The sequence below is a fragment of the Lithobates pipiens genome, unplaced genomic scaffold, assembly GCF_037356315.1.
Source record: "Lithobates pipiens isolate NorthernLeopardFrog02 unplaced genomic scaffold, aLitPip1_a1.2 Scaffold_23, whole genome shotgun sequence".
In the NCBI taxonomy this organism is placed as follows: domain Eukaryota; kingdom Metazoa; phylum Chordata; class Amphibia; order Anura; family Ranidae; genus Lithobates; species Lithobates pipiens.
In genome coordinates, this window is record NW_027507785.1 from 49,047,360 (window position 1) to 49,073,449 (window position 26,090).

The 26,090-nt window shown below is 46.6% G+C and overlaps 1 protein-coding gene across 1 annotated transcript; it reads right to left on the bottom strand.

Annotated features, from left to right (window-relative positions):
• Window positions 1-138: 138 nt before the first annotated feature.
• LOC143926952 (uncharacterized) lies at window positions 139-7,996 on the bottom strand. The gene is made up of 4 exons (XM_077450982.1): window positions 7,801-7,996; window positions 6,470-6,547; window positions 1,034-1,217; window positions 139-525 (listed from the first exon to the last, which is right to left on the bottom strand). Exons 1-4 carry the CDS (start codon window positions 7,971-7,973, stop codon window positions 358-360), a joined length of 603 nt encoding a protein of 200 aa, XP_077307108.1. The 5' UTR covers window positions 7,974-7,996; the 3' UTR covers window positions 139-357.
• Window positions 7,997-26,090: the final 18,094 nt, after the last annotated feature.

The window sequence follows — 26,090 nt, forward strand, 5'->3', positions numbered from 1 at the left end:
ACCGCGTGTAGGCTCCATCGGACTGTTTCCTTTGGAATATTCGCCCGACAAAGTTTTAGAGCTGGGCTATAAAATTTTCCGACAACATGATCCGATCGGACTTTGTCCGATCGCTTGTTGAGAATTCCGGTCGGACAAAGTGCCACGCATGCTCAGATCAAATATCTAGACCAAAGCTATTGGCTACTGGCCTGAACGTAGTCCCGTCGTAACGAAATAACGTCATCACGTTCTCAACGATCGGATTTTCCGACAACTTTGTCCGACCGTGTGTATGCAACAAAATCCGTCGGACAAAATCCGACAGATTTGGTTGTCGGAATGTCCGACCGTGTGTACAAGGGCTTAGGTTTGACCTCATACTATATGGTTTTGGTAAATCTGAAGGAAAAACTCAGCAGAAAAACTGTCAAAGAAATCTCCCATCAGTTCCGTCTTCAGACTTGCCGCATCATGGTATTTCATATACTTTGGCTCTTCCAGTGGCATTTGCTGTGATTCTTGGTTGGTATTCACAATTGGAAGCTATAAAGAAAAAAAAAAAAGATGTTAAGTTGGTGTACATGTTTAAAAATGGAACTAAATTCCTAACTTTGTCTCTCGGTTGGCCATTGGGTTTCCTAACAGGTGTGAAGGGGGCATGCCAGCTTCTAATAGGAACCCAACGGACTTCCGAAGCAGCATGCATTATACGTTTAGGATAGAGTAGGAAAGGGTTGAACCCCTATCAAGTTTTTTTTTTTTTTTAATGCAGTCTAGGCCCTGCCGAGGGGAGATTTCCCCTTACTTCCTGAACTGGAAATGCAACAGGAAGTGAGAAGAAATCTCCCTACAGTGAGGGGAATTCCCATCTTAGACTGTAGTTCCCAGAACATTGGATGATCCACCTTCAGCTCTTGTTCTCGTGATAACTCCAAAAATGAAGATTGTCACCAGAAGAAATAAAATGGGAATTTCCCCGGTGGGAACACAGACCGCAATAAAAAAACTTGGCAGAGGATCTAATTTCAGCTTCCTGTTAGAGGATACTTACCTTCGTGGTCTCGCTGCTCCCAGATGTTTTGACCCGACGGAATGATTTTAGAAAGCGTCTGAATAGGCTTTCTTTCTGGTCTCCTTTCTTCTCATCTCTTGGAGTATTGCTCCATTCCAAGATATTCTTACAACGCTTCATTTGGGCTCCTGCCTCTTCCCGTCCTGCTGCTCTGGAAGGAATCCTGTAATAGAAATTGTAATGTGAAATATTTTGTTTTGCCAAAATCTTGGGCCTAAAGTGAACTAAAACAGAGATTGTAGGAGCTTTATATTTTATTAAAATGATGACCATTATTAGTTCAAATCTTCCTCTAAGGCCGCGTACACACGGGCGGACTGTTCGCCCAACTTTGTCTGCTGAACAGTGTTTCAGCGGACAGTCCGCTCGTGTGTGGGCTTCAGCGGACAGTTTCAGCGGACAGTCTGACGAACAAAGTTTTTCGGATTTCTCGTAAGACAGTCCGCTGAAACTTGGTTTGAGTGGACAGTCCGCTCGTGTGTAGGCTCGTTCGGCAAACTAAGTTCCGCGCATGCTCAGAAAGGATTTACACGCCGAAGGTTGCATTGCTGTGTATTGGACGTCGTTTTTCTAGTTCCGTCGTACGTGCTGTACACGTCATCGCGCAAGCTTTCAGCGGACTGTTCGTTCATCGTGTGTGGTCAAGTCCGTTCATGCTAATTTTGAGCGGACTGTTTGTCGGATTGTTTGACAAACTTAGTTGGGCGAACAGTCCGCCCGTGTGTACGCGGCCTAAGGCCGCGTACACACGGGCGGATTGTCTGGCCAACTAAGTTCGTCAGACAATCCGACAGACAGTCCGTCCAACATTTGAATGAACGGACTTGACCACACACGATGAACAGACAGTCCGCTGAAAGCTTGCGCGATGACGTGTACAGCACGTACGACGGGACTAGAAAAACGACGTCCAATACACAGCAATGCAACCTTCGGCCGTGTAAATCCTTTCTGAGCATGCGCCATACTTAGTCCGTCCAACTTGCCTACACACGAGCGGACTGTCCGCTGAAACCAAGTTTGGACGGACAAAACCAAGTTTGGACGGACAAAATTACGGAAATTTCGAAAGACTAAAGGCCCGTACACACGGTCGGACTTTTTGACAACAAACATGCAAATTAGCTGTTTTGGAGCAACATCCGACCGTGTGTACGCTCCATCGGACAAACTTTTTCTGTTTTCATCGGACTTTTGTTGGCTGTGCGAACGGACAAACTTTCTGGCAACAAAAGTCCGATGGAGCAAAGTCCGACCGTGTGTATGCAAAAGCATCGGACTTTTGTACAAGGTACAAACACGCATGCTCAGAACCAATGCAAACGATCGGACTACAATACAGAAGTTGACCAAAGGTGGCGCTGGAGTCATTGAACGTCCTCTTTTGAAGTGGCGTCAGTACGTTGTGACGTCACTACGTTCGTGTTTGTTGTCAAAAAGTCCGACCGTGTGTATGCAATACAAACTTGTGGACCACGCCCTTTGTACAAAAGTCCACGGGAAAGTTTGTACAAAGTCCGATCGTGTGTATGGGGCTTAAGGCTGCGTACACACGGGCGGACTGTTCGCCCAACTTTGTCCGCTGAACAGTGTTTCAGCGGACAGTCCGCTCGTGTGTGGGCTTCAGCGGACAGTTTCAGCGGACAGTCTGACGAACAAAGTTTTTCGGAATTCCCGTTAGACAGTCCGCTGAAACTTGGTTTGAGCGGACAGTCCGCTCGTGTGTAGGCTTGTTCGTCAAACTAAGTTCCGCGCATGCTCAGAAAGGATTTACACGCCGAAGGTTGCATTGCAGTGTATAGGACGTCGTTTTTCTAGTCCCGTCGTACGTGCCGTTCACGTCATCGCGCACGGTTTCAGCGGACTGTTCGTTCGTCGTGTGTGGTCAAGTCCGTTCATGCTAATTTTGAGCGGACTGTTTGTCAAACTGTTTGACGAACAAAGTTGGGTGAACAGTCCGCCCGTGTGTACGCGGCCTTAGTCCGTCAGACTGTCCGCTGAAAAAGTCCGCTGAAGCCCACACACGAGCGGATTGTCCGCTGAAACACGTTTCAGCGGACTAAGTTGGACAGACAATCCGCCCGTGTGTACGCGGCCTTAGGCTCCATGAACACTGAAGCTCAAAAAAGCTTTTTCTGGATGCCAGATTGCTGGCAGAAAACGCTGGTTGAAAAACTTGCTTTTAACAGCGTTTTGTACTAGCGTTTATGAGCGTTTATTAGCGTTAGCGTTTATGGGCGTTTTCAATAAAAATACACAGAGGACACTCCAAAAATCCCACAGTACATTCCAAACTCCCACAATGCATTGAAAAAATAGAATGCCGAACACTAATTAACGCGCGTTTATAAGCGTTCATGAGCGTTTATCAGCGTTTGTCGTTTTTTGGCGGTGAAAAAAACGGCACTTTGGCTCCATGCACACTGGGCACACTGGAGCTCATAAACTGCAGTTTATTGGAGTTTGGGCGTTTTTTTTAAAAGCCCATAAACTCCACTCTATGTTAGTCTATGTGTCCATGCACACATGGACGTTTTTCAGCTTTAATGAGCAGTGGAGTTTATGGGCTTTTTTCTGAACGCCAGAAATTCGCGTTCGTAGTGCCGTTTTTCACCGCCAAAAAACGACAAACGCTGATAAACGCTCATAAACGCGCGTTAATTAGTGTTCGGCATTCTGTTTTTTCAATGCATTGTGGGAGTTTGGAATGTACTGTGGGATTTTTGGAGTGTCCTCTGTGTATTTTTATTGAAAACGCCCATAAACGCTCATAAACGCTAGTACAAAACGCTGTTAAAAGCAAGTTTTTCAACCAGCGTTTTCTGCCAGCAATCTTGCGTCCAGAAACAGCTTTTTTGAGCTTCAGTGTGCATGGAGCCTTTGAACGCGAATTTCTGGCGTTCAGAAAAAATCCCATAAACTCCACTGCTCATTAAAGCTGAAAAACGTCGATGTGTGCATGGACACATAGGCTAACATAGAGTGGAGTTTATGGGCTTTTTAAAAAAAAACGCCCAAACTCCAATAAACTGCAGTTTATGAGATCCAGTGTGCATGGAGCCTTATTTACTTAAACCTTCCCCTTTTTTATACCCCTTTCACACTGCCAGCGTTTTTTCAGGTGCTACAACGCCTGAAAAAAGCGGCTCCATTCACTCCAGTGTGAAAGCCCTTCACACTGGAGCGGTGCGCTGGCAGGGCGTCAGAAAAAGTCCTGCCAGCAGCTTCTTTGGTGCGGTGAACACACCGCTCCTCCACTGCTGCTCCCCATTGAAATCAAAGGGGCAGCAATGCGATACCGCTGGCAAAACGCCGCACACCGGCAGCGTTTGCAGGTGGATTTAACCCCTTTTCAGCCGCTAGCGGGGAGGGGGGTTAAAACAAATAGCTCCGCTAAAATGACGGTAAAGTGGCACTAAAAATAGTGCTGCTTTACCGCTGACACCCGAGGCGGCTCGGTGTGAAAGCCCTGTAAGTACATGTCTAGCCTAAACCGTTCTTTGCTTTGGATAGACTCTGTAATGCCCCGTACACACGAGAGGACTTATGTCCGACAGACTTCCAAAGGAGTTCCGCCGGAGTTCCGCCGGAGTTCCGACGGAGTTCTGACAGACTTTTCGGCCGAACGGACTTGGCCACACACGATCACACTAAACTCCGACGGATTCGAACGTGATGACGTACGACCCGACTCGAATAAGGAAGTTCATAGCCAGTAGCCAATAGCTGCCCTAGCGTCGGTTTTAGTCCGTCGGAGTAGCATACACACGAGCGGAGTTTTCGAAGGGGACCGGGTCCGGCGGAGTTCCTTCGGGAAAATTTGAAGCATGCTTCATTTCTAAAGTCCGTCAGACTTTGGCGAATCAAAAGTCCGTTGCAGCCCACACACGATCGGATAGTCTGACGGACTCGGTCCTTCGGACTTTGGATGTTGAAAAGTCCGCTCGTGTGTACGGGGCATAAGGGTTAGATCCCCCATCCGCTTATTTCTTGCTATCTGTGTATAGTAAAATTCTATTTTCCTTTTACCTTCCCATCTTGGCGATGCTACAGGAAATGGGAGCAAATCTCCCCAAAGTGAGGAGAATTCTCATCTTGGACAGATGTCACCACATTGTCCCCATTGGAAGATGTTCCTCACCTCTTGCTGTCATCACAACTTTAGAATTTAGGATTTGCCCTTACTTTGTGTCTCAGTGACAATGGTCACCAGGACATGCAGAGGGAAGAACCCCAGCAGGGACACAGGAAGCTTGGCAGAGGGTCTAACACTTTCCCACTCTATCCCAAACTAAATATAACAGAGTTTTGCCTTTACGTATTCTTTTAAATGGATGGTTATGGCTAGTGACGAGGTCTCCGGAGCATCATCATCCGAAACAAAAACCCTCATCAACAGAGGATGGATACTGTATATAACAGAGGGGGGGGAAATGCTATCTGATCTCCAGTATATTATATAGGGCGACACATACCCCAACCTGAATTTTACAGCTCATTTATAAAATGCGGGCCACGGGCAGGGCTGGACTTACCATTGGGCTTGACTGGGCTCAAGCCCATGGGCCCCTCCCAATAGGGGGCCCCACGATCCCCACTGAGATACATAGCTGAGTGTACGTGGCTCTGCTCAGTCATGCCCAGTCTATGATGGACATAACACAGGGATTGGCCATGACCGTGAGTTGAGCCGAGTACTCCCGGCTCCACTTGGGACTGCGAGAGGACCCGAGAGCCGCCAAGAGGACCCGAGAGCTGCCGCATGGACGCGAGAGGACCCAAGACTCTGTATCTTGGCCGTGCCATTTTTAAACTTCAGGACTACAATGACAAGGCTGCAAATAACACTGGGGCAAGGCTGCAGATGGATGGGCAAGGCTGCAGATGGACACTGATAAGGCTGCATTGATGGGCTTTTAAAGTTTTTTTTCCTTAAAATTCCCTCCTAAACTGGGGGTGCGTGTTATACACCAATAAATATGGTAACGTATAGAAGGTAGGGCCCAAAAGTGACTCAAGCCCAGGGGCCCACACCACCCTAAGTCCTGCCCTGGCCACGGGGTATAGCAGGGGCTGGTTCATGGTGTCCCCTCCGCTTGTCTCAGCAGAGAGAGATCCATGATTGGAGGAGAGCCGGTCATCTGACTTTGACAGATCTCCATACCGGGATCTCCTCCCAACTTTCTCTTTTCTCTCATAAACTCCGTTTATTCTTATTGTTCTCCGCCAACTCTCAGACTCCCGAAGCCGGCGGCGGAGCGCAATGCACATTTGTAAAGCACATGGCTGGGCTCTAGTTTAGATCAGATCTTCAACGCTCTTTTTTTTTTTTTTAAGCGACAACAACTCTGCATTTTAAATCTCTTCCAAAGAATTCCATTATAAAGAAGACCACTAAGCGAATTCTTTACTTACCTGTTGTGCATTTCTGCAGGACACGGAGTGTGAACTTTGTGAATGAGTCTGTGGGCCACCACTTTCTGCTTGATTTCCCTGTTGACAAAGAAAGAAAAAGGTAGATGAGATATCAGTTGTACACATATATAGATGAATACAACGGCTTCCAAACATTTTCACTTAGTAGAGGAACTTGTATAAAGTGTCACGTAGAAGTTATATAAAGTGGATATCGGAGAAGACTCTGCTTACTGATCAGTCCTATGGATCGCCAGAATTCCAGATCTTTAGTTTGAGTAATATGAACGTCAGAGGGACATGAAAAGCCCCCCACAGCAGGGGCGGACAGACCATTGGGCCACTCGCCACTGTCCGAGGGCCCCATGCCACTAGGGGGCCCTATCAGGTTTGCCAGCCTCAGTAAAACCAGGGACAGTATGTAAAAATCTTCTTTTTTTTTTTTTTTTTTTTTACATCTGTCTCTGAAATGTCCCTTACCGACATCCTTTTGGTCTAAAAATCCTTAGATTTGAGCTGCCCCACCTCTCCAGTACCTTCTCAGCCAATAGAAACATGTCTGTGTATACTGTGTGATTGTATACTGTGTGTGTGTGTGTGTTTGTGTATACTGTGTGGCCCCATAATCTCTTATTGCCTGTGGGCCCCATAATCTCCTATTGCTGGGGGCCCCATGAGTTGTCAGTCCGCCCCTGCCCCACAGTGATTTTCTCTATACCCGGGGGGGTCTTTTACCACTTAAAGAGGAAGTAAACCCTGATGAGTTTACTTCCTCTTTCATTCCCTGCAAAGGCAAAGCATAATGGACTTCTATGCATCGCATCGCATCGCATAGTAGCCCATTATGTGTCACTTACCTGACACAGGAGCCAGCGAAGTCACCGCTGTCCCCTGTAGTCCGCCGCATCCATCTTGTTGGTGGGGTCGCGCAGCTCCGCCGCTGTCATTCGGCGAAGCCGCGATGACGTCACTCCCGCGCATGCGCACGGGAGTCGACACGCACGGCAGCTCCATTCTTGGAAATGCCGCGCTCAGTGCGCCTGCGCGCCGCTGTCTACGGCGCATGCGCCGTAGACAGCGGTGCCCGTTTTTCGGGCAAATATCTCCTAAACCATATAGGTTTAGGAGATATTTCTTGGGCCTACAGGTAAGCCTTAATCTAGGCTTACCTGTAGGTCAAAGTTGGTTGTAAGGGTTTACAACCACTTTAACTGGACAAGCTGAAGTTAGAAGCTGATTGGCTACCATGCACAGCTGCACCAGTTTTAGAAAAAATGGGCCCCCCCTTATATGTTCTTAAAATATATTTATATAGACAAACGTATACTTACCTCTTCCTTGCTGGGTTTTCGGTGTCCCACACCGTCAGCATTAATTCCGTCCTCTGAGCTGATAGCTCCAGTTTTGCCATCTCAATTGCCTCTTTCCGTTGCTTCGCCTCCTCTTTCCTCTGTTTCTTCAGTGCCCTCTTTACACTGAAAGCCTTTAGGCTCCACATCGCCATCTCTTCGTGTGTATCCACAGTTGAAAGCTATAAAAGTGGGGGGGAAAAAAGGCGTTAAGTTGATTTTAAAGTGGAACTAAATGGAAAAATTTGTCTCTCGGTTGGCCGTTGGGTTTTATATCGGGGAGCACACAAACTCCTAGGAGGTACCCAGCGGACAACTGAAGCAGCATCCGTTTTGGATGGAGTAGGGGGGGCTGAAACCCCATCAAGCTGTTTTTATTTCCAGTCTGTTTCCGGTTACGGAGATTTCCCCTTACTTCCTGAATTGGAGATGCAACAGGAAGTGAGAAGAAATCTCCCTACAGTGAGGGGAATTCCCATCTTAGCCCTTGTACACACGGTCGGACATTTTGACAACCAAATCCGTCGGATTTTGTCCGACGGATTTTGTCCGAAACTGTTGCATACACACGGTCGGACAAAGTTTTTCGGAAAATCCGATCGTTCAGAACGCGGTGACGTTATTTCGTTATGACAGGACTACGTTCAGGCTAGTAGCCAATAGCTTTGGTCTAGGAATTTGATCTGAGCATGCGTGGCACTTTGTCCGATCGGAATTCTCTACACATGATCGGACAAAGTCCGATCGGATCATGTTGTCGGAAAGTTTTATAGCCCAGCTGTAAGCCCTTGTACATTCCGACGGACCGTGTTGACGGATAATCCGACCGTGTGTGGGCTCCATCGGACTGTTTCCGACGGACCAAGTTTTCCAGCTTCGCTATAAAATTTTCGGACAACATGATCCGATCGGACTTTGTCCGATCATGTGTAGAGAATTCCGATCGGACAAAGTGCCATGCATGCTCAGGTCAAATTCCTACACCAAAGCTATTGGCTACTATCCTGAACGTAGTCCCGTTGTAATGAAATAACGTCATCACGTTCTGAACGATCGGATTTTCCGACAACTTTGTCCGACCGTGTGTATACAACAGTTTCGGACAAAATCTGTCGGACAAAATCCGACGGATTTGGTTGTCGGAATGTCCGACCCGTGTGTACAAGGGCTAAAACTTTGTCCGTCGGATATTCCAACGGAAACAGTCCGATGGAGCCCACACACAGTCGGATTATCCGACAACACGGTCCGATCGGACATTTTCCGTCGGAATGTCCGACCGTGTGTACAAGGGCTTAGACTGTAGTTCCCAGAACATTGGGTGATCCACCATCAGCTTTTCTTCTCATGGCAAAACTAAACATTTAGAAATGTCACCAGATCAAATAAAAAGGGAGAATCTAACACAGACTGCAATAAAAACTTGGCAGAGGCTCTCATTTCAGCCAGCTTCCTGTTAGCCCTTGTACACACGGTCGGACATTCTGACAACCAAATCCGTTGGATTTTGTCCGACGGATTGTGTCTGAAACTGTTGCATACACACGGTCGGACCAAGTTGTTGGAATTTCCGGTTGCCAAGAATGCGGTGACGTAAGCCGTGTACGGCGGGACTAGAAAAGGAAAGTTCAGCACCACGTCCGGCACCCTTTGGGCTCCTTCTGCTGGTCTCGTGTTAGTAGAAGTTTGGTGAGAGACGATTCGCGCTTTTCAGATTAGTGATTCAGATCGCTACTGCTCTTCGGTTTGTGCTTGTGTGTGCGTATCTGATAATCAGTGTGTGCAGTCAGTAAGTATTTGTTGATCATTGTGGACTATATCTTGGTATAGTACTCTTTGAAAGGCATTTTTTATTGTCTGCTTGCTTCTGCTAGTCAGGTCGTTCTTTCAGGCCTTGCTGTTTATCGGTGCTTTCTGGTGTCCGTTCTGACCAGCCGACCGTTTTGAAACCATGTTTCCTCTACGTACTCGTCGTAGAGTTTGTGCTGTGCAGGGGCTTCGTGTTGGGGTTCTTACTTTGACACAAGCCCGGTCCATGAACAGGGAGGGGAGGCGTTTGTGGACCAAGAATTGGTGGCGCCAGTGTGACCAGTTCTCACACATGCCTTTGCTCCGTGAGATCCGGGAGAATAATCCTGATGATTTCAGGAATTATCTCCGGATGACGGACCCCGTTTTTCACCGTCTGCTGGCTTTGCTGACCCCTTATATCACCAGGCAGGATACCTGCATGCGGCAAGCCATCACTCCGGAGCAGAGGCTCATCGCCATGTTTCGCTTCTTGGCGACTGGGAGAAGCCTTCAGGACCTCAAGTTCTCTACAGGCATCTCCCCCCAGGCTCTGGGGATCATTATTCCAGAGACCTGTTCTGCCATCATTCAGGTCCTGCAGAAGGACTATATGAAGGTAAGTTTTATCCTTTAACATCACATTCTATGTATTGAATGATTGCTAATGTCTTGCATTTCTTTCCTCCTTCCCTACTTACCATCATTGCAATATGCTGCAATTCATATGCTCTGCCCCTTTGTGCTCAGGCATATTTGCCTCATTAACTTCCCCACCATGCTCTTCTTGGCCCATAAAACTATAGTCTAGTCACTTACCTATGTCTTTTGTCAGCTCCATAGTATTGTTTTCCCCTAAACACCCCCTAAAATGTCTACAAATGTGATGTGTGTGCTTCAATTCATGCAGAGTCACATTTTTAAGATTTTTGGGGTTGTGCCAAACTCATTAGGAACCCCCTCCCCCCAACTGCTACCTCAGCTGATAGCAATCTTCTATCTGATGACTTTACCAAACCCAATACACACTCTACCTACCTTTTTGATGATCACATTTATGGATGAATTCACCTAAGCATGTAGTGCAAGGGCCTGCCTCAATACTTTCAAATGCTATTTTTTTTAACCTATTAATTATCTTGATATGTAATAGCAGAATGTCAAAATGTGCTTCCATTTTGTTTTCTTTTTGTTATTATGACACTTCTTACCTGTCCGGTGGGCTGCCAATAGTGTAACTAAGAAGGGGCTTCCCAAAGTATCACACATTATTTAGGCATTCAGCTCTTAATCAAGTGGAGAGAGTTACCTGTCCTAAACATACCCCCTCATTTTTTAGCAAGGGCCCATCAGATGGGGGAGGGGGGGGGTGATGACTCTCATAAGAGGACCTTATACTTTAGGCTTTAAATACTCATTTCCCAAAATGTTATACTCATTTTTACCAAAAATGTGTGTGTCTAATCTGCTTGCAATGTTGATTTGTCAAATTACAAATTTTTGTTCTTGTTTCACTACACAGTGTCCTTCAACGCCACAGGAATGGCAGACTGTGGCCTCCCACTTTCCCAGTTTTTTTCAAGTTGTGCCTTTTTCACCAACAGTGCAAACCCAAGTTCAGAGCGAGATGAGGGGACAGTCTCTTCTTCAGATAATCTTATTATGTTGTGGGTCTGCTACACACACACACCTTGTTTTTGTAACTAATGTATGTAGTGCATTACTGACCAAAATCGTGCTCATTTTCAGCACCATGGCAGGAAAATGGCATGATTGTCCAAATTTACACATCACTGTGGGTGTTTTTTTATTAAAGGCACATCCACTATGCACTACAAGTGCACTGCAAAAGTACACCTGAAACTGCACTTAGAGTGCAAAGTGGAGTTGCCTTTAGTAAATCGCACTCCTTCTCAGCACAAACTAAAATTTTACTACAAATACATTTTTGGCGCAATGAAAAAGGAAGCCACACATTGTTGATAATTAAACTTTTTAATACAAGCACATTCACATGTGCGTTTCAAAAAGGAAAGAAAGAAATTGTGTGTATCAAAAACAGAGTTTAATCAAAATTTTGTTTACTTGTTGTTTTTATGTAAACAGGCATGTATCAAACCGTAAAATACAGAACACAGGAACTTACAAAGTTCAACTTTGAAAAGTGAAGACAATATCAGACATGAGTATGTACAAACTGGGCTGATATTGCCTTCATCACATGGGGTGTCACCCCTGGAAAATCCAAATTTGGAAGATGCACACAGTGTGTCAACATGTGCTATCTCCCATCATGGGGGATAAATGTACATGCTTTGGGGCTGCAACCCCTTCATCTCAGCCACTTTACACAAAACGCGTACATTGATCCCCCATGATGGGAGATAGCGCATGTTTACACACTCTGTGCATCTTCCAAATTTGTAATTTCAATAAATACAACATTTTTTGTTTAAAATAGCTAAAATAAAACCCTATCTAGTTTTTGGTCTTTCACACTCTCCCCAAAACATCAATGATGTTCTTCATTTTATTTTTAACATCATTGATGTTTTGCTGTATATTTTCCAAACCCGATTGCACCCCATTATCTCCCCAATCAGGATCTGGGCACTTTCACTGGTAAAACAGGATTCTTCTTCCACATCACCTACAAAACAAAGCAAAAAAACACACCATGTAATAAAAATATGGTGACATACATTGATGAGCTTACCGGAAGCTGTGTTCTCCGACACTCACCTGTTGTGGTGACAATTTGCCCAACCTCCACGATCCCTCCTCCTCCTCCTCCTCCTCCTCCTCCTGCTCCTCTGTTTCTGCTTTTAGAAGTTGCCCTTCTTTGGGAGGGGTGTGGTCCCTGGTGTCCTCATACTTGCCTAGTCTTCTCTGCCCTATGAGAATGTAAAAAAAGAATAATTAGCACACAGAGGGCAGAAATAGGAATATGAAACATTGCTTGGAAGTGTTGTACAATTGTGTTTTTTGGCCGAGTTCCAAGGTGAGAACATTATTGTGGACACTTTGTTAAGCTAGAATACTTCCCTGCAGAATGATGTTTCTTACTAACGAATGAAACCATGAACTTGAAAGTGGCCATTTTAAAATGCACAACATGAAATCAAAGTACATTGGAGCAGTATGCAAGCAAGAATAATCATATGAACACACGACAACTACTTACTTTTTTTAAGAACACGCTTGATCCTTCTGTACTGCTCGTTCTCCCTCAGTTTCAGGTCTGACCAGCGTTTTCTCAGTTGATCCTTGGATCGGCGTACCCCAAAATTATTATGAAGACTCTTCACAACTTTAGTCATGATCTTGGCCTTTCTGATATTTGGGTTTGGGTAAGGTCCATACTTCCCATCACAGTCAGTCCTGTTCAATATGTCCACCATCTCCAACATCTCTCCAAAAGACATATTTGAGGCCTTAAATCTTCTTTTCCTGGATCGGGACGTTTCAGGCTCCGGGCTTTCCTCACCCTCCTCCTCGTTAGTGGAACTGTGATTGCGCACCTGCGTTCTCTCCGCCATGTGCTCTCCCCACTGCGCTGAAAGTGAAGGGGCGGGGAATAGTCTAGAAAGAACGTCAGGGGCGGGCGGAGTTTCACGCATACGCACTGTATATAAAACGCAACACGCGTGTATCGTCCGTACGATCTGGGAAGAGAGTGAGGCGCGAACGCGACGATCGAGCAAACAAAGGTAAAAATTTTAACTTGGTGCATCACTAGACTAGACTGCTTCTATCTAGGCCGATGTTGGCACAAAATTAGGAGGGATTTTAATGGCATTATTAGTATTTGAGGGTTTTTCTTGTGTTGTGTCTTGCAGACAATATGGATCCATTCCAAAACCACAATTTTATGGGGCTATTCCTCCAACTGTACAAGGAGATGCCCTGCCTGTGTCAGTTCCACAACGAGTTTTACTACGACATAAGAAAGAGGAACGCAGCGCTGGAGAAACTTCTTTCTTTGGTGCGGATCATGGTCCCCACGGCAGACATGGCCTATCTGAATAGGAAAATTGTGGCCATGAAGATTACATATCTCAGGGAGAGAAAGAAGCACCTGGAGTCCTTGAGAGCAGGAGATCCAGATGCCGTTTATTACCCCAGGATGGTTTACTTTGAGAGGCTGCATTTTCTGGTAGACCAGGGGGTACCCAGGCCACCACTCTCCAGTCTTCCTTCAAGGCATCCTTCATCCCCAGCTGAGGCTTCCAACGTCCAACCTGGGCCTTCCAGGCAGCAACATGTGGTGGGGCCCAGCTTGAGACAGGTATTGCATTGTTGAACATATTTCTTGTGTTACATTTAATGATGTTAACTACGGTAGATGTTCTTATTGATCAGTAAGTTGTGATTTAACAAAGTGGTTTACATATTAAGAGACAGTAGGGACCAAAAATGATTGGGACGGAAAGAAAAATGCTGGGCTCAGAATGATAGTCTGTTCTATTTGGTAACATTCAATTTGCAAAAGCCAGGAGCACAAAATGGTGTGATTGATGAGGAAAAAACTAAAACTATGTCCCCTTTTCATACACAGGAAGACCTCAGTCGGGGGGAGGCTGTGGCAAGTGGCAGCCAGGAGGTCGACCAACGCCCTCCTCCTCCTGCCCCAACTACAGGAGCCCAGCCACAGCCTCGAAGGATGCCTGGAGGGAAGTGCCTAAGGCCGCGTACACACGAGCGGACTGTATGGCCTACTTAGTCCGTCATACAATCCGACGGACAGTCCGTCATACTTTCGAATGAACGGACTTGACCACACACGGATACCCAAACAGTCCGTCGAAAGCTTGCGCGATGACGTGTACAGCACGTACGACGGGACTAGAAATAGGAAGTCCAATACACAGCAATGCACCCTTCCGCCGTGTAAATCCTTTCTGAGCATGTGCCATTCTTAGTCCGTCTAACTAGCCTACTGACGAGCGGATTGTCCGCTGAAACCAAAGTATGACGGACAGAATTACGGAAAATCCGAAATACTTAGTACGCCAGACTGCACGCTGAAAAAGTCCGCTGAAGCCCACACACGAGCGGACTGTCCGCTGAAATGTGTTTCGACGGACTAAGTAGGCCATACAGTCCGCCCGTGTGTACGCGGCCTAAGGAAGACGAGAGAGTGATGGCCTGGGTTCAGTCTGGTCTGCCAGAAGATGCAGCCTCTTGAAGATCCACATCCTGGGGACATAAATGGCATCTGAATTTCCTGTTCTCTAGGACTTCGGGACCAGACTTCTCTCCCTGAGATATGTACTCCTCAGGCCACCAATTTTTTATATTCTAATTTGTTCATGTCTGCCCTGGGGGGCCAAAGGCTGCACCAAAGTAACAAGTTTCTCCAGCGCTGCGTTCCTCTTTTTATTTTATTGCGACCAAAATAAAGGTTTTTTTTTTGTTTGATGAAATACTTGTGTATGTGTTTTCCTTTCAAAAGGCCAGTTTATTTGTGAGCAGGCAGGTACATTTCAAAAATACAAAGTGAAATGAAAAACAAGGGGTACCAACACTAAACAACCTCCAGTAGAATAAAAACGAAAAAACAAAGATAAAAAAATAAAATAATGTTGTTGTGGTAAGTTTACACACAAAAAAAAGGAGAAATGAGCAAACTGTCTTTAAAGGAGATTTTTAGGAATTAAAAAAAAAAACATCCAAAAAAAATAAAATAAATAAAATTGTGTAGATGTGACGCAAACTAAAATTGTATTTCTGAAATGGTTAAAAAAGAGTCATGAAATCCGTTCGGGAGAAGTGTGTGTGACTATGAGCATCAAAAGAAGTTGGTTCTTGCAGCATTGTAAATAACAAGAGAATGCGCTTCATGAAAGAATCTTTAACATTGCAGCGTGACGAATGTGCTATATCACTTACGAGCCGTAGTTTTACCTGAACGAGCGCTTCCGTGTCGGAATTTGAATGTGAGCATGCGTGGCACCTTGTCCGTCGGAGTAGGCTACACATGATCGGAGTATGTCCGATCGGAGCAGTTTGTCGGAAAATATTTCCAGCAAGTTGGAAAATTTGGTCCGACGGAGATTCCGACGGAATCAGTCCGATGCATACCACACACAGTCGGAATATCCGACGAAACGCTCCGATCGGACACATTCCGACGGATTCTCCGACCGTGTGTACAAGGGCTAAGAAGTAAAGTGAAATAAATCAGAGAATATCTGAGCTTTATATTCTACTATAATGATGTCCGTTAGTTCATATCTCCCTCATGTTTCCTTATACCTTCCCTTCCTTGAGTCCATGTCTAACCAACTTTATTTTTGCTTTGAATAGAATAGGTAAGATAGGGTTAGATCCTCTATCCGCTTATTTTTTTGCTCTCTGTGTACTATTAGCCCCTGTACACACGGTCCGAGATTTCCACAACCAAATCCGTCGGATTTTGTCCGTCGGATCTTGTCCGAAACTGTTGCATACACACAGTCGGACAAAGTTGGCGAAAAATCCGATCATTCAGAACGTGATGACGTAATTTCGTTACGACGGGACTACGTTCAGGCTAGTAGCCAATAGCTTTGATGTAGGAATTTGATCTGAGCATGCGTGGCACTTTGTCCGATCAAAATTCTCTACACATGATCGGAGTATGGCCGCGTACACACGGGCGGATTGTCTGCCCAACTAAGTTCGTCAGACAATCTGACAGACAGTCCGTTCAAATTTTGAATGAACGGACTTGACCACACACGATGAACAGACAGTCCGCTGAAAGCTTGCGCGATGACGTGTACGGCACGTACGACGGGACTAGAAAAACGACGTCCAATACACTGCAATGCAACGTTCGGCCGTGTAAATCCTTTCTGAGCATGCGCCATACTTAGTCCGTCCAACTTGCCTACACACGAGCGGACTGTCCGCTGAAACCAAGTTTGGACGGACAAAACCAAGTTTGGACGGACAAAATTACGGAAATTCCGTAAGACTTTGTTCGTCAGACAGTCCGCTGAAAAAGTCCGCTGAAGCCCACACACGAGCGGATTGTCCGCTGAAACACGGTTCAGCGGACTAAGTTGGACAGACAATCCGCCCGTGTGTACGCGGCCTTAGTCCGATCGGACCAGTTTGTCGCAAAATATTTCCAACATGTTGGAAAATTGGGTCAGACGGATATTCCGAAGGAATCAGTCCGATGCATACCACACACAGTCGGATTATCCGACGACACGGTCCGATAGGACACATTCCGACGGATTCTCCGACCGTGTGTACAAGGGCTTAGGGAGATTTCCTTTTACTTCCCATCTTGGTGATGCTACAGGAAATGAGAGAAAATCTCCCCAAAGTGAGGAAAATCCTCATCTTGGACAGACGTCACCACATTGTCCCCCGTGGGAAGATGTTCCTCACCTCTTGCTGTCATGACAACTCTAAAATGTAGGATTTGCTCTTACTTTGTGTCTCGGTGGCAGTGGTCACCAGGACATGTGAGAGGGAAGAATCACCCCTGCAGGGACATAGAGCTATAAATACTTGGCAGAGGGTCCAACACTTTCTCACTCCGACCCCCAACTGGAAAAAAAAGGCCAACTGAAGGAGCATCGTAGAAAGCAATCGCATACAAACTCTGCGAGAAGCCATGCTTGCAATGCAATATATATTTAACCACTTGCTGCCAAATCACGTACATCATTTGACTTGAAGTGGCTGTCCGAGGATGATATGCAGCTGCAGGCGTCACCCCGGTACCGTTTTTTAGAGCAGACGGCCGGTACGGAAAAACAAAACAAAAAAAACATTCGGCTAAGTAGCCGCTCGATTGTTATTACATGCAGCAGGAGGGGATGCCCCCGCCCCCTGTTCATGCCACTCGCCCGGGCTCTCTCATCTCACCGGGGGGACCCGAGTGGCCAGCTGGGCACGTCTGCCGGAGACCCCGAAGGAAGCCGGGAATGGCTTTGATTGGGTCTCGGATGTAGTAAGCCGGAAGCAGCGCCATGGCATCACTTCCGGATAACTGGAGTCTTAAAGGGCGCCAGTTTAAAGATAAAAAAAAAAATCGAAAGTAATCAAAAACGCCGATCTTGGCGTTGTGAATGTTTTCGAGTGCAAAGGAGGACCCCAGATCTCTCCATAATTTTACCTGTCAGGTGCCGATTGCTGTTACAAGGGACGTTTACAATGACTCGTGACAGCAATAAAAGTGATCAAAATAAAAAATGTAACCACTTTAACCTCTTAAAGTTGGACCTGAATTTCCGGGAGGCCGTCATATGACGGCCTCCCCTTTGCACGCGCCCGCCAGCTGATTGGGAAAATTCGGCTGGAGTGGCCTTTTGCGTGTTGCGCATGCGCGGGCACTTTTCGGCACTATTTGAATATGTCGGCTCCCTCAGCGGTGACCGAGCACACTGCGGGGGGGGGTCTCATTCTAAAGTGAGTCTTTCATAATGTGCTAGTATGCAATGCATACTGGCACATTATGCTATTGTCTTGCAGGGTTTTTTTTTTTTTTTTTCAGCGGTTTACTACTGAAAGCCTATTTCTGACACTGGTTTACAAGTTAAAATCATTTTGTTTTATTTTTATTTTTTGCTAGAAAATTACTTGGAACCCTCAAACATTTTATATATATATATATATAAGCATTTAATATGAATAAAATAATAATAATAATAATAATAATAATTATTATTATTATTATATATGTGAGAGCAATATAAGTATTTCATAAGAATAATTATTATTATTATAATAATAATTATTATTATATATGTGAGAGCTATATAAGTATTTAATAATAATAATAATAATAATAATAATACTTATAATACTTATTTTATATATGAGAGCTATATAAGTATTTAATAATTATAATAATAATAATTATATATGTGAGAGCTATATAAGTATTTAATAAGAATAACATTATTATAATAATAATAATTATATATGTGAGAGCTATATAAGTATTTAATAAGAATAACATTATTATAATAATAATAATAATTATATATGTGAGAGCAATATAAGTATTTAATAAGAATAATTATTGTTATTATAGTAATAATAATTTTTATATATGTGAGAGCTATATAAGTATTTAATAATAATAATAATAATAATTATTATTATTATTATAATTATATATGTGAGAGCTATATAAGTATTTCATAAATTTTTTTTTATAATAATAATAATTATAATAATTATTTTATATATGAGAGCTATATAAGTATTTCATAATTATAATAATAATAATTATATATGTGAGAGCTATATAAGTATTTAATAAGAAAAACATAATAATAATAATAATAATAATAATAATTATATATGTGAGAGCTATATAAGTATTTCATAAAATAATAATTATTAAAAAATATATAAAAATGTAAAATATTTGAAATGAATAAACTCCCTTATCATTAATAAGGATTTCTAGAGGATGTGGTTGGAGATTGATCGCCATCAGATCAGATTATTAGGTAAATGGAGGAAATAGGAGAAGAGAGAACACAGCCTACCTACCTGAATTCACAACATAGCAGTTAGGGCTCTGTCTACTGGTCATCAAGCTTGCTCTCCTCTGTGATGTCATCACAGGGTGTTGCCATGGAGACGTGAAACCTGTAGTCCTTTCACTGCCAGAGCAAATTTTCCTTTTTTTTTTTTCGTTTACTCATTAAAACACCATTTATCTCCTCAAAATGACACAACCCCGCCCCATGATATATTTTCTGAAAGTGGAGAATAAAATGACTTTAGTTTTGGATTTATTTATTTTTTATGTCACGCGATATTTGCGGTTTTGGTTTCATGAAACTCAAAAATGTCACTAAAAATACATTAAGAATAAATTTTAGGGCATAGAAATGTAATACATTTCCCATAAAGTATAAAAGATGAAATCTTTTAGGCTTTCAAAATTAAACATCCAAACAGCATCACAGATATGAACACGCTGTATTTATTTATATTTGGTCACTTTATTGCTAAAAATGTCTCTGAAATTTAAGACGTAGCTGGGTGTAGAAAGATGTCCACTTCCGCCTTCTGATTGCGGATGTTCTGTCAGATTGGCCAACCTGCAACGCACGTGACCGAGCGTCACTTCCGTTACATTATCTGGCAGTTTCGCTCATCTGACAGATAGAACAACAAATGTTTCCGGTTATGCGCAGAATGAAGTATTCGCCTTGTGAGTGCAAGCGGATGTGTCTGGAGGGGGGCGCTGTGCTAGCGGAAGTGACAGCGGGGGGGGGGGGGGGCTGTGCTGGCGGAAGTGACGGGGGGGCTGTGCTGGCGGAAGTGACAGGGGGCTCTGTGCTGGCGGAAGTGACAGCGGGGGGGGGGGGGTTCTGTGCTGGCGGAAGTGACAGCGGGGGGGGGGGTTCTGTGCTGGCCGGAAGTGACAGCAGGGGGTGCTGTGCTGGCGGAAGTGACGGGGGTGGGGTTCTGTGCTGGCGGAAGTGACAGCGGCGGGGGTGTTCTGTGCTGGCGGAAGTGACAGCGGGTGGGGGGGCTGTACTGGTGGAAGTGACGGGGGTGGGATGCTGTGCTGGCGGAAGTGACAGCGGCGGGGGGGTTCTGTGCTGGCGGAAGTAACAGCGGGGGTGCTGTGCTGGCGGAAGTGACAGCGGCGGGGGGGTTCTGTGCTGGCGGAAGTGACAGTGGGGGGTGCTGTGCTGGCGTAAGTGACAGCAGGGGGTGCTGTGCTGGCGGAAGTGACAGCGGCGGGGGGGGGGGGGGTTCTGTGCTGGCGGAAGTGACAGTGGGGGGTGCTGTGCTGGCGGAAGTGACAGCAGGGGGGGTTCTGTGCTGGCGGAAGTGACAGCGGGGGGTTCTGTGCTGGCGGAAGTGACAGCGGCGGGGGGGGGTTCTGTGCTGGCGGAAGTGACAGTGGGGGGTGCTGTGCTGGCGGAAGTGACAGCAGGGGGGTTCTGTGCTGGCGGAAGTGACAGCGGGGGGTTCTGTGCTGGCGGAAGTGACAGCGGCGGGGGGTTCTGTGCTGGCAGAAGTGACAGCGGGGGGTGCTGTACTGGCGGAAGTGACGGGTGGTGGGTTCTGTGCTGGCGGAAGTGACAGCGGGGGTTCCGTGCTGGCGGAAGTGACGGGGTGGGGTTCTGTGCTGCGGAAGTGACAGCAGCGGGGGGGGGGGGTTCTGTGCCGGCGGAAATGACAGCGGGTGGTGCTGTGCTGGCGGAAGTGACAGCAGCGGGGGGGTGCTGTGCTGGCGATAGTGACAGCAGGGGGTGCTGTGCTGGCGGAAGTGACGGGGGTGGGGTTCTGTGCTGGCGGAAGTGACAGTGGCGGGGGGGTTCTGTGCTGGCGTAAGTGACAGCAGGGGGTGCTGTGCTGGCGGAAGTGACAGCGGCGGGGGGGGGGGGTTCTGTGCTGGCGGAAGTGACAGTGGGGGGTGCTGTGCTGGCGGAAGTGACAGCGGGGGGTTCTGTGCTGGCGGAAGTGACAGCGGCGGGGGGGGTTCTGTGCTGGCGGAAGTGACAGCGGGGGGTTCTGTGCTGGCGGAAGTGACAGCGGCGGGGGGGGGGTTCTGTGCTGGCGGAAGTGACAGTGGGGGGTGCTGTGCTGGCGGAAGTGACAGCAGGGGGGTTCTGTGCTGGCGGAAGTGACAGCGGGGGGGTTCTGTGCTGGCGGAAGTGACAGCGGCGGGGGGGTTCTGTGCTGGCAGAAGTGACAGCGGGGGTGCTGTACTGGCGGAAGTGACGGGGTGGGGTTCTGTGCTGGCGGAAGTGACAGCGGGGGTTCCGTGCTGGCGGAAGTGACGGGGTGGGGTTCTGTGCTGGCGGAAGTGACAGCAGCGGGGGGGGGGGGGTTCTGTGCCGGCGGGAATGACAGCGGGTGGTGCTGTGCTGGCGGAAGTGACAGCAGCGGGGGGGTGCTGTGCTGGCGATAGTGACAGCAGGGGGTGCTGTGCTGGCGGAAGTGACGGGGGTGGGGTTCTGTGCTGGCGGAAGTGACAGTGGCGGGGGGGTTCTGTGCTGGCGGAAGTGACAGCGGGGGTGCTGTGCTGGCGGAAGTGACGGGGGTGGGGTTCTGTGCTGGCGGAAGTGACAGTGGCGGGGGGGGTTCTGTGCTGGCGGAAGTGACAGCGGGGGTGCTGTGCTGGCGGAAGAGACCAGGGCAGCGGGGGGCTGTGCTGGTGGAAGTGGCTTCGATATCAGGAAGGACCAATTAGGTGGTGTTCTGTCAGATTAGGAAACCCTTAGGGATTGGAAGTGACGTTCCGTCAGCTGAATAACCAAACCTTACTTCCTGCGGATGCGTTCCACGGCGATGTCTTGAATTTTTCACACTTCTTTTAGCAGTAAACTGAGTTCTCTAAATAGAGTATTTTGAAATCTGTGAAACTGTTTTGATGTTGAATTTTAAAAGCAGCAGCAAGCCTGTAGTCAGGCGGTAGCGACAGCCATCTTGGTACACCCCGCACAGCACCAAACTTATAGTCATAATGTGCCGACGGTAATTTTTGGACACATTCGGTGGCGGTGAAATACCGTATTTCAGTATATATGGCAAGTTTAGTGCTAAAAATAAGTGTGAAATTCAAGACTTCGCTGGGTGTAACAAGATGTCCCCCGCTTCCTTCGTGTTCTATCAGATTAGGAAACGCCCCCCCCCCATCCTCAGATCACATATGTGTCCCGAGAGCTCCGATGTCCAGGGTTCTGGTGGTGCACCGTACATTGAAGACATCCACATGTGATCAAAGCAAAGGAAACCACATTGTGTAAATCCACTAAAAGCTTTAATATACAATAGAGGTTCTACTCACATGATATAAACAAATCCACACATAAAAACACTAATTCCAGGCTGTACACCAAAGATTCCAAGTCTGGGGTGGCGTGACGGTGACGCGTGCGCAGGCGTCGGGTGCAGGCAACTGCATCTTAACTAAGACTAACCGGCAGCGATGCCTTGTGACTTTCACGGCCAGCTTCCATCTGCGCATGCGCGAGCCACACCGCGCTTTTTGAATGATCCCGCACTCTTCTGGGACCTGTTTCGTGTCCCAAAAGGATGCGAGGGTAAAGGGGCGGAGCCGTGGCGATCCAACTGGGAGTGGGAGCTTTAACCTGTGAAAACCAGGTACCCTGCCCCCCCCCCCCCCCCCCCCCGAAAAAAAGTGCCAGTTGTTAAAGAGGAGGGAGGAAGTTGCAAAGAAGCAGAATTTCCTTTTTATTGGAGTTCCTCTTTATGATATTCGGTCCAGTATATGTAATAATATATCTAGGCGGAGTTCCTCTTTATGATCAGTATATGTAATAATATATCTAGGTGAGTTCCTCTTTATATCATCAGGTCAGTATTTCTAATAATATATCTAGGCGGGGTTCCTCTTTATGATACCCAGTCAGTATATGTAATAATATATCTAGGCGGAGTTCCTCTTTATGATCAGTATATGTAATAATATATCTAGGTGGGTTCCTCTTTATATCATCAGGTCAGTATTTCTAATAATATATCTAGGCGGGGTTCCTCTTTATGATACCCAGTCAGTATATGTAATAATATATCTAGGCGGAGTTCCTCTTTATATCATCAGGTCAGTATTTGTAATAATATATCTAGGTGGGGTTCCTCTTTATGATATCCGGTCAGTGTATATATAATAATATATCTAGGCGGAGTTCCTCTTTATGATCAGTATATGTAATAATATATCTAGGCGGAGTTCTTCTTTACATCATCAGGTCAGTATTTGTAATAATATATCTAGGCGGAGTTCCTCTTCATGATATCAGGCGGAGCCCCTCCTATGATATCAGGTGGAGCTCCTCTTTATAATATCAGGCGGAGCTCCTCTTTATAATATCAGGCGGAGTTCCTCTTTATGATATCAGGCGGAGTTCCTCTTCATGATATCAGGCGGAGTTCCTCTTCATGATATCAGGCGGAGTTCCTCTTCATGATATCAGGCGGAGTTCCTCTTCATGATATCAGGCGGAGCTCCTCTTTATGATATCAGGCGGAGCTCCTCTTTATGATATCAGGCGGAGCTCCTCTTTATGATATCAGGCGGAGCTCCTCTTTATGATATCAGGCGGAGCTCCTCTTTATGATATCAGGCGGAGTTCCTCTTTATAATATCAGGCGGAGTTCCTCTTTATGATATCAGGCGGAGTTCCTCTTTATGATATCAGGCGGAGCTCCTCTTTATGATATCAGGCGGAGCTCCTCTTTATGATATCAGGCGGAGTTCCTCTTTATAATATCAGGCGGAGTTCCTCTTTATGATATCAGGCGGAGTTCCTCTTTATGATATCAGGCGGAGCTCCTCTTTATGATATCAGGCGGAGTTCCTCTTTATAATATCAGGCGGAGTTCCTCTTTATGATATCAGGCGGAGTTCCTCTTTATGACATCAGGCGGAGCCCCTCCTATGATATCAGTATATGGCGGCCCCTCTAAAGCCTAACTCCACATTTAATGTCTCCTTTTTAAATAGGAGTTTGGCCCAAACAAATGTATTTTATAGGGACATTAAAGGCGGAACTCCGACTTTGAAGCGGAACCAAAGACCGCTAATCCTCACCTTTCCTCCAACGCTCCGCCTTCACCACCATCTTCTTCAGAGTTCCCGGATTTCGGGTGTCTTCATTGGGCGGTGCGGGGTGACGTCACTCCTGTGCATGCGCAGGACGCCATCCTTCCAGCACACAGGAATCAACGGGCCGGCCGCTGTATGCCGAGTTGCACATGCAGAGCTCAGTGTTACATGCTGGGGGGGGCGCTGCAGGCAGGTCAGTGTATTTTATTGCAGAGAAGACATCCCACCAATCACAGAGATCAGCGGAGGAACGTTATTCCCCCTTCGATCGTTTATCTGGGAGGATTTCCTCTGATCTGCCCTTATATCAGTCCCCGGCTGCTGTAGTAGAGATCACCCTGAGAGCTCCAACACCCGTCTACCGTCTTCTTCTATATTGTGCCGTCCCCATTCTAATCACACTCTCCAGAATCCGGGGGGGGGGAGGGGGGGACCCTCAAGTTAATTATGGGGTCTATTGGGTTTGATTGGGATCAGGACCATCACTTCCACTTATCGCTGGAGAAACGGAGGAGGAGGAGGAGGACGGCTTATCATAGACGGTGCCCAGCCTGGCCCTCCGGATCACCGATTTTATAATCCGCACCGGTGTTTACTGTTCCATTGCATTCCCCCGGTGTGGAGTGACGTCATTTAGTTTTTTTTTTTTACTAGTAATTAGGGTTGCCACCTGTTCGGGATTCACCCGGACAGTTCGGGTTTGGAATCACGTGTCCGGGTTTCAGACTGTCTGAGACCCGGACACATTATTCAGATCAGACTTAAGTCTCCACTCTCCCCCCCCCCCTTTCTCTCTCTCCTGCCTCTAAGGCCCCTTTCGCACTGGGGCGGTGACTGTAAAGCGCCACCCCTTATATTAGAGTCCCCAGAGTTCTTTTACATCAGTCTGCAGAGTCCCCCCTTACAGTGAAAGGGAACTCTGCGAGTTCAGATGTAAAAGTCCAGTGGTGATTCCAGTCCAGTGGCGGCCCTTTCCCTGCCGCCGCCTCCCTATCCATGCGCCCGGCCCCTTTCAGGACGCCGGACACATGGATTCCTATGGCGGGGTGTTTTTTTTTTTTGTTTGTTTTTTAGAAGCACGTGATTAGATCCAGAGGCTCTAATTGGCTTTAAAAAAGGGTGGACTAGGGGCACAGAGAGTGTGTGACCACACCGCATTCATTTTCACTATCTTCACGCTACCGTGCCTCCCTCTCCTCTGACTGGGAGAACACAGAGATCCGTGCTTCTGCTTAGCAGGGACACAAGATCTCTATGTTCTCCCCTGTCAGAATGGCGATCTGCCTTGTTTATATCGGCAGATCGGCGTCCTGCCTCCTCTGCGGAACAATCGTATATCTTAGAGCAAGGAAGGAATTGTGCCCCACCATTGTTTTCATTGGGAGGAACTGGGCCCCCGTTGTTGGTGTCATTGGACAGAACTGTTCCACATCAACAACGTAATTGGGATCCATTGTTGGTGTCATTGGACAGAACTGTTCCACATCAACTAAGTAATTTGGCCCCATTGTTGGTGTCATTGGACAGAACTGTTCCACATCAACTAAGTCATTGGGCCCCATTGTTGGTGTCCTTGGGCCCCATTGTTGGTGTCATTGGACAGAACTGTACCACATCAACTAAGTCATTGGGCCCCATTGTTGGTGTCATTGGACAGAACTGTTCCACATCAACAACGCTAATTGGCCCCATTGTTGGTGTCATTGGACAGAACTACCACATCAACGACGTAATTGGGCCCATTGCTGGTGTCATTGGACAGAACTGTACCACATCAACTAAGTCATTGGGCCCCATTGTTGGTGTCATTGGACAGAACTGTTCCACATCAACTAAGTCATTGGGCCCCATTGTTGGTGTCCTTGGGCCCCATTGTTGGTGTCATTGGACAGAACTGTACCACATCAACTAAGTCATTGGGCCCCATTGT

What these genes read in the sequence shown, in the direction of transcription:
- LOC143926952 (XM_077450982.1), bottom strand. Translation starts at nt 7,973, where the DNA reads ATGGCGATGTGGAGCCTAAAGGCTTTCAGTGTAAAGAGGGCACTGAAG. An exon ending in GAAAACCCAGCAAGGAAGAG is followed by an intron (nt 6,548 to 7,800) that starts GTAAGTATACGT and finishes CTTTGTCAACAG; the next exon opens with GGAAATCAAGCAGAAAGTGG. An exon ending in GGAGCAGCGAGACCACGAAG is followed by an intron (nt 526 to 1,033) that starts GTAAGTATCCTC and finishes TTTTCTTTATAG; the next exon opens with CTTCCAATTGTGAATACCAA.